At 39.9% G+C, this 8,479-nt stretch overlaps 1 protein-coding gene across 10 annotated transcripts in view; it reads right to left on the bottom strand.

Moving 5' to 3' along the window:
• The window catches only part of ATG13 (autophagy related 13), a 38,894-nt gene that overhangs the window by 23,914 nt on the left and 6,501 nt on the right, over positions 1–8,479 (bottom strand). For all 10 annotated transcript variants that reach the window (XM_006772268.2, XM_006772265.2, XM_015569529.1 and 7 more), the window contains 4 exons: positions 7,763–7,843; positions 7,206–7,325; positions 3,584–3,630; positions 1,830–1,970 (listed from right to left, as the gene is read on the bottom strand). In XM_006772268.2, the coding sequence (XP_006772331.1) occupies positions 1,830–1,970; positions 3,584–3,630; positions 7,206–7,325; positions 7,763–7,843 (389 nt within the window). The remainder of the gene's footprint in view (positions 1–1,829; positions 1,971–3,583; positions 3,631–7,205; positions 7,326–7,762; positions 7,844–8,479) is intronic.

Below are 8,479 nucleotides of genomic sequence, written 5' to 3'. Positions count from 1 at the left end.
TCTTCTGCCCTCTCTCTCCTACCTGGAAAAACAACCATGGGGAGGGTGCTAGATTATTGCTGAAAAAGTGACTTAATAACTATTCTCAGGTACTATATTGTTGCAACAGACCTAGTTAAGTCTTTCCATCCTCCTATCCGAATTCTTTTCAAAACCAGCTCTGTACATGTAAGCCAAAGGCTAAAAACCAATGGTTGGTCACTAATATTAAAAAAGGTCTTGGATGATTTGGGACTCCTGGCTTTCCATGCTGTGCTCTCACACTTTCCTACATAAACTCTACACCGTCACTTGGGTCCATCAGACAACATGATACAGTTCATACCCCGCCCCCATTTCTATGCCTTGCATCTGTTGTAGTCCCCACCTGGAACAATTACCTCTCTCCCTTCTGTCTGCTGAAATTCTCTCTGCCTCAAGGTCTAGCTTGAAAGCCACTTCCTCCATGAAGTCTGTCTTATATCTCCCAGCCAGAACAATGTTCCCTCTCTATGTTCTCCTAGTACTTTTTTCCTGAGACTGCTATGCAGTTTTCAAATCCTGCTTTTTATTAAATTATGCACGTACTCATAATATACTAAACTGTTTTCCCATTAAATTAGAAACACACATAGGGCAGAGCCTCTGTATAGTTCTACCTCAGACCTAGGACAATGCTTACATTAAAAAAGCATCCAACCCTAGCCGGAAGGCTCAGTGGATAGAGCATCGGCCTGCAAACTGAAAGGTCCCAGGTTTGATTCTGGTCAAGAGCACATGCCCAGGTTGTGGGCTCAATCCCCAGTAGGGGACTTGCAGGAGGCAGCCAACCCATGATTCTCTCTCATCATGGATGTTTCTAAATTAGAGCACACACTTAGAGCACAGAATCAGACTAAACCAGTAAATACTGGGATAACAGTATCATTTCCCTATGTAATCTGTCAACCACATGAGAAGCCTTGAGACCTGAGAAAATTAAACTGGGGACTCAGTCCCTAAGCAGGTCCTATTTGTATTAAGAAGCTCCATTCTAGCCCTAGCTGGTTTGACTGGGTGGATAGAGCGTTGGCCTGTGGACTGAAGGGTCCTGGGTTCCATTCCAGTCAAGGGCACATGCTCAGGTTACAGGCTTGATCCCCCGTAGGGGGCGTGAAGGAGGCAGCCAATCAACGATTCACTCTCATCATTGATGTTTCTATATCTTTCCCTCTCCCTTCCTCTCTGGAATCAATAAAATTATATTGTAAAAAAATTAAAATAAAAAAAAACAAATTGAATTAGCAGTTTGTTAAAAAAAAGTTTTATTTTAATTCTGGAATATAGAAGGCTACAATCTTCTCAGGATAGTCTGTTTTTATGTGTGTTGTTTTCTTAAAATGTTGTTATTGATTTTAGAGAGAGGAAGGAAGAGGAGAACAACATCAATGAGAGAGAAACATCAATCAACTGCCTCCTGCACACACCCTCTTCTGGGCATGTGCCCTGACCTGGAATCAAACTGGCGTCCTCTTGGTGCAATGCTCAACCAACTGAGCCATATCAGCCAGGGCAGGAGTGTCTATTTTTTAAAGTCTTAAGCTCCTTTCCCTGCTCTGAAGTCCTGTAAGTAGAACCTCAAAATCCAATACATAGGAATCATGACTGTGGACAAACAAAAGGACAAAGAACTTGGTAGCTGAGTTCATAAGAAAAAATGGATACACAATCATAGTAAAGCTATAGCATCAACTATCCAACCAACCACCTATTCAAAAATTTGTCACAGAATATAAATAATACCTGAATGCCGTCAGACAATGTGCAAAGTGATGAGGCAGACAAGTGAGTTAAAAAGGTGAGCTGTTTACCTGTATAATATGACATATTCATGTCCTTGTTTCCTGGACAGTCTATAAGCTGGTGTCACCCTCGTTATAGCCAGGAGAGACTTCAGCAGCAACGACAGTCTGTTGTACACAGTGTAGGAAACTTTTATTTCTTTATCACACCTGTGGAGCACACAGACACTATCAGCATTCTCCTATTCAACTACATAAAACAAAGAACAGAAATGCAATGGTTATAGAGATATTAGTTATGTTCCATAGAGATATTAACTATGTTCCATCTATTGACCAAGCTTAATTTATTAGTATTATTCATAACTTCTGAAAGAATATAAAGTGCTCTGCAGTCCAAATACACCATTCAGAGTATGACAGCCAACAGAGATGATTGAAAATTAAGCACTAGGGCCCTAGCCGGTTTGGCTCAGTGGATAGAGCATCAGCCTGCGGACCAAAACGTCCCAGGTTCGATTCTGATCAAGGGCACATGCCCGGGATTTGGGCTCGATCCCCAGTACGGGGTGTGCAGGAGGCAGCCAATCTATGATTCTCTCTCATCATTGATGCTTTAGTCTCTCTCTCCCTCCCCCTTTCTCTCGGAAATCAATAAAAATATATATATTTAAAAAAAAAGAAAATTAAGCACTAGAAATGTGTAAAATTATTAACAGATGCTCTGAAGTAAAGGTGTAATTTGTCAGTTTACCAACACATTGTTGAAATAAGTCAATAAACCAAAGTTTCACTTTCTCATATACTGGACACAGGCAGATGGGCACCAATAGGCACCCAATATATTTTTTCTAGCGTTGAAGCAGTTATCTTTCTAAAAAATAAAGCAACACAATTAAAAACAGTAACCCAGCCAGTGTGGTTTAATGGTTGAGCATCGAACCAGGAGGTCACAGTTGGATTCCGACTCAGGGCACATGCCCAGGCTGTGGGCTCGATCCCCAGTAGGGGGTGTGCAATAGGCAGCTGATCAATGATTATCTCTCATCGCTGATGTTTCTATCTCTCTCTCCTTCTCTAAAGTCAATAAAAATATATTAAAAAATAAAATAAAGACAGTAATTCAATATTGCAGTTATATTAATGAATGTGCAATCGCAATTTCAATGCACCATCTTATGAGCTGTTTACCTACATACATCTGTTTGGTACTAAAATTCTGGACTATAACCTGGCACAGGCTTTCTATTTTTACCAAAAAAATCCCATACTACATATTTTTATTACAAAAATTTTTCTCTTGATGCGTTGCTATTTCCTCTATTTTTCTATATGTATAACCTTCTTGGAAAGTGAAACTTCAGGCAGGAGGTAAGCTAATCTGCCTTGAAAGAAGAAAATACAGAAGGGGAGTAACATGCATTCCCAATCTATGACCAACACTGTATAAGAAGTAGGGAGGAGAAATCTCATTGGACGTCTGCCACACAGAAAACAGACAAAATAGAGTAGTCATGTTACAAGAGCTCCCTAGGGATTTAATCAGAGAACTATCTGTACTCTGGGAAAACAACAAACCCTTTCAGCTTTCTCTCGCTCCTTTCCCTGTGATGTCTGAATTCTCTCTGGACTAATGCTCCCTCTGAAGGTCATCTCTGTGCTAGGGCTGGAAGCCAAGCATGAGCATTGTACCGAAGCTCTACTGGTTTTGTTAAGTGAGCAAAACACCCTCCATGACTGATAACAAAGCCCTGTTTTTCACATGATGTCATCTGCTTTATCCTCAGCTACCACAACCAAAGAACCGAAGATAGAGAACTTACTTTTCATTCATTTCAAGACACCAAATTTCTAGTTCCATGGAATCTCCCTATAGATGGGACAAATGAAAGATATTTCAATTTTATTTGGTTTTTAAAAGTTATCTTCTTTTTCTTATTACGAAGCACTATATAGTCACTATAAAACGTATTAGAAAAGTGTAACTTTATTCTAAGTGAAATAAGCCAGTCAATGAAGGAAAAATACCACATGATCTCACTCATTCATGGATAATTGAGACCATTATAAACTTTTGAACAGTAATAGATACAGAGGCAGAGCTGCCTCAAACAGATTGTCAAACTGCAGCGGGAAGGCCAGGGAGGGTTGGGGGGCAGGAAGTAGGGGGGTAAGAGATCAACCAAAGGATTTGTATGCATGCATATAAGCATAACCAATGGACATAAGACACTGGGGGATAGGGGAGGCTAGGGGACTGTCTAGGGCGGGGGGAAAAATGGACACATATGTAATACCCTTTGTAATAAAAAATTAAAAAAAGAAAAAAGAAAAAGTGTAACTAAGCAAAAAAGGAAAAGAAGATAATTTATAATCCAATCACTTTTCTCAGAGTGAGATCAGACCATATATACTATTTTTTTTATCACTTAGTTTTTTTATTAATAAATTAGAGGCCCAGTGCACGGGTTCGTGCACCGGTGGGGTTCCTCGGCCTAGCCTGTGGAATCAGGCTGAAACCAGCTCTCTGACATCCCCTGCGAGGTCCCAGATTGTGAGAGGGTGCAGGCCAGGCTGAGGGACCCCACTGATGCACAACTGGGGTTAGAGAGAGACTGTGGGAAGGCTCCAGGGCATGTCCAGCCCATCTTGCCCAGTCTGATCAGCCAGACCCAGCAGCAAGCTAACCTACTGGTCAAGAGTGTCTACCCCCCCCAAAAAAAAGAGTGTCTATCCCCTGTCGTCAGTGTGCATCATAGCAACTGGTTGAAGAGTCAAACAGTCGGATACTTAGCATAGTAGGCTTTTATTATATAGGATATAACATGGAATTATCCTTATAATTAAAAATTCTGCATTATTTTAAACTAGAGGCCTGGTGCACGAAATTCGTGCATGGGTAAGGTCCCTAAGCCTGGCCGGCGATCAAGGCCAATTTGTGGGGCAACCGGTGGGGTGTTATTAAGAGAGCTAGTTAGTCAGACATCTAGACTTAGTCATCAAATCTCTCTCCGCCCAGGTTCCCCAGCTCATTGATTTCCAGCAACAAAACAAGTGCTTTTATCAAGCTAACTAAGGGTCTGCCCTGCAATCAAGGCCCATCTGTGGGGTGACCAGTGGGGTGATCGGGAGGCCCCCACTGGCACCCTCCTTGGCTGGCCTGGCACCACCCACTCAACGGCCCCGCCCCCGGTCGCCTCCCTCTGTGGGGTGACCTGTAGGGTGACTGGGGGCCCCCAGCTGGCAACCACCTTGGCTGGCCTGGGGCTTACGGATTGGAGGCAGTTCCTGCATTGAGCATCTGCCCCCTGGTGGTCAGTGTACGTCATAGCGACTGGTTGTTCCACCGATCATTCTGCCATACAGTCAATTTGCATATTAGGTTTTTATTATATTGCATAGTATTCCAAAACATGACCATCATTTTATCCAATCACTCCCCCCCATATTTGTACATACAGGTTGTTTCTAATTTTTCACTACTACAAACAACATTATGATAAATAGCCTTGAGAATAAAACTTTGCACATACATTGAATTAATTTCTTAATGCAAATTTCTAGAAGTAGAATTGTTAGATAAAAAAGTATTCATGCTTTGAAGACTTTTGCTAGTATATCCAAATTGCTCTTCAGTAAGGCCAACACTTCCAATGAATGAAGAGAGCCTTTCCCTCTAATTCTATAGGGGTATTTTCAGGTGACATCTACAACTAAAGATATCTAACAATCTCTTTACTTAAATCTTTTTAGCTATCTGATGTCTATAGCCAAACTGTTCAGTCTCTGTGTTACTCTGAACAGATTTAGTACTGAGTAGGTAAGAAAAAGAAAAGACTAAAGCCAGAATCCCTCAACCCTGTAACACTCCTATATGTCACTTAGTGAGAAGGATAGTCACATATTTTGAACACAAGTAACCTTTTTACTAATCCGTTGGAAGAGGGCATTCTTTTATGTTTTAGAGTAAGCGTCTTTAGTTTGTGGAATAGTGAACTGTATTTGCTCTAGATCAAAGTTAAATATGTGCCCTTAATATACATCCTTTTCATTATAGTGTCGTTTCTAAATGATGCAATGAATTTGAATCATTTCCCCTACACCCCTCTCCCCCCAAAAAAGGGATGGATGACAGGAAGTACCCAAAATAAGTTGGTGTGGTCTCTCTAAGACAATCAGAATAGTTTACAGTCGGATTTCACGATGTCTCGGAGAGGAAAGAGTTATTTGAGGGATTTCTTTTGGACTCTCTATGAATGACTAAAAAAAATAAATTATCATATACTAAACTGGCAATTCAATAAAGAATAGGAAGTTTTGCCGAAACCGGTTTGGCTCAGTGGATTGAGCGTCGGCTTGCGGACTGAAAGGTCCCAGGTTCGATTCCGGTCAAGGGCATGTACCTGGGTTACGGGCACATCCCCAGTAGGAGATGTGCAGGAGGCAGCTGATCGATGTTCCTCTCTCATCGATGTTTCTAACTCTCTATCTCTCTCCCTTCCTCTCTGTAAAAAATCAATAAAATATATTTTAAAAAAAAGAATAGGAAGTTTTGTTTTATTTGGTTCTAAGGTTTTCATGAAATAAGTATTGACAATATTCATTCAACAAAATTCATTGAGAGTTTTCTACACGCCATCCCAGGCACTGTATTAGGCACAGAGATGATTATTTACTTATATCCTGCCTCATTTCAGAAAGAATTTGAAGAACTACAAAGATAAATAAGATGTACCATAGCTGTTGAACTCCAGAATAAAAGTATAAAGTATGAATAGGAAGATGTAATAATTGCCTACTGTGTCATTTTAGCCTCTTTACAAATAAGGATTAAATGAAAAAATATTGTAGCTCTGCAACACTGGGAAGTGTTGTGTTAGTTAGGTGGTGTTGGTGGGGATGGGATTAAGTAATTTGGTCAAAGTCACTCAGCTGAGACCTGAACTTGGGTCTGTGTAGCTCCAAACTCCATCTGTTCTTCATTATACCATGCAGTCTCACAATCTTGTAGTGCAAATAGATTAATAAACACACAAGTAACAATACCTGCCTCAATCCTAATGTGGAATAAGGTAAACAAAATAAACAAATAAACACCCCCCACACACACACACAATACAGCAAGTTCTACTCTAGAAATGGATACAAACAAAGTACATGGGAAGTCTAAACCAGTTACCTCTCCCTCTAGAAGGGGAAGATTTTCTAGAGCATGTGAGTCTTGAGGATAAGTAGAAACATGTCACATATAGATGATATATACAAGGATGCGGGTGATGAGCCTATATTCCAGGTGGTTGGAAGAAAAAGTACAAAAAACATGACCTTCTCAGAGAATGATGAGAGAAGTTCACAGAGGGAAGGTGCAGGAATAGGGCTAAATTAGAACCAGAGTGTGAAGAGATTTGAGTGTCAAGTTAAGACCCATCCTAGCCACAACCTTACCTCAGAAGTCTTGAGTGAAATCTCCACACACATAGATCTTCCGACGGCAGGCAGCTGCCCTGCCAGTGCCTTCTTTGCTTCATGTGTAACCTCAGGGATGTCTTTGATTGCTAAATTGAACTGGAAGACAAAAAGGACTTTTCACTCACAGAAAGCATCATTGAAACATAAAGCGGTCAGACTGTATGCTGGGTAATGCAGGCACTGCTTTGACTATGGACATTCATTCACTTTTTCTTTCCCCATAAGAGGTATCCTACATCAAAGCCCCAAAGCTCAACTTGAAACTGCTAATGACCTAGGACAAAAATTAGTAACAAGATATTTTTGTTTTCTAGAGACTAAGCTTTTCATCTAAAACAGCAGAAAGCCAAGAACCAAATCCAGGACTAACATTCAATGAAAAACATACTTTCCAAGTGAATGGATCAAATGGAATTAGATATTTTAACATTATGCTTTAGTAATACTATAAACAGTATCCCTTATTACTGCCCTGTGATTCCTTGTAACAAACACCACAGTGTATACCCCTTAGCAAAGAATAGGAATTTTACCCAATCTGAACCCGTTGGGGATGAAGATGAACGAGTACAAATCTTCTCGCCAAGTCGAGCCTGGACAATCACTTGAACAGTCTAAAAAAAATACCAAAAAAAAATCTAAGATGAAAAATTTTAAATTGGTTTGCTTTCCAATCAGGATTAAAACCCTTACAAAGCAGGTTTTAAAAGATGCCAATAATTATAACTATACTTTAGAAACTCAAAATATTCCAGAACAGATAGGAAAAAACACTATACAAAAAGAATACTGTAAATATTCCCCAAGACACACTATACAAAAAGAATACTGTAAATATTCCCCAAGACACAGTGTCAACCAATTAGAGGATTTATAGTTTGAGACTTAGAACCTGCAATGTTCTCACATGGCAGAAGGAAAGTTGCACATGGTGGCTCTGACTTTCATAAAGAAACAAGTCCAACAGTAGGTGTAAATATTCACTGCCATATACTTATGTAATCCTAGTAGATTTAAACCACGGATTCCACAATTATTCCTATCTTTTGGCCCATATGGCAAACGTCTTCCGACTAATTTTACAACCAGCATCTACTGTGTGGATTGTTCTTACATGGTAATGTTTGAGAGGAAGGAGTGATAGAAATGGAAATAATTTTTAGATTTAGGAAAATATAATTTCTAAAGCATTCAAAATTCAGTTTTAATTCCTCATTTACCAGAATGAAACAATAAATGAAAGACATTTC

This window comes from Myotis davidii, unplaced genomic scaffold (assembly GCF_000327345.1).
Source record: "Myotis davidii unplaced genomic scaffold, ASM32734v1 scaffold265, whole genome shotgun sequence".
NCBI lineage: Eukaryota > Metazoa > Chordata > Mammalia > Chiroptera > Vespertilionidae > Myotis > Myotis davidii.
The sequence above is the reverse complement of the archived record's forward strand: the minus strand, read 5'-3'. Positions and strand labels throughout refer to the sequence as shown.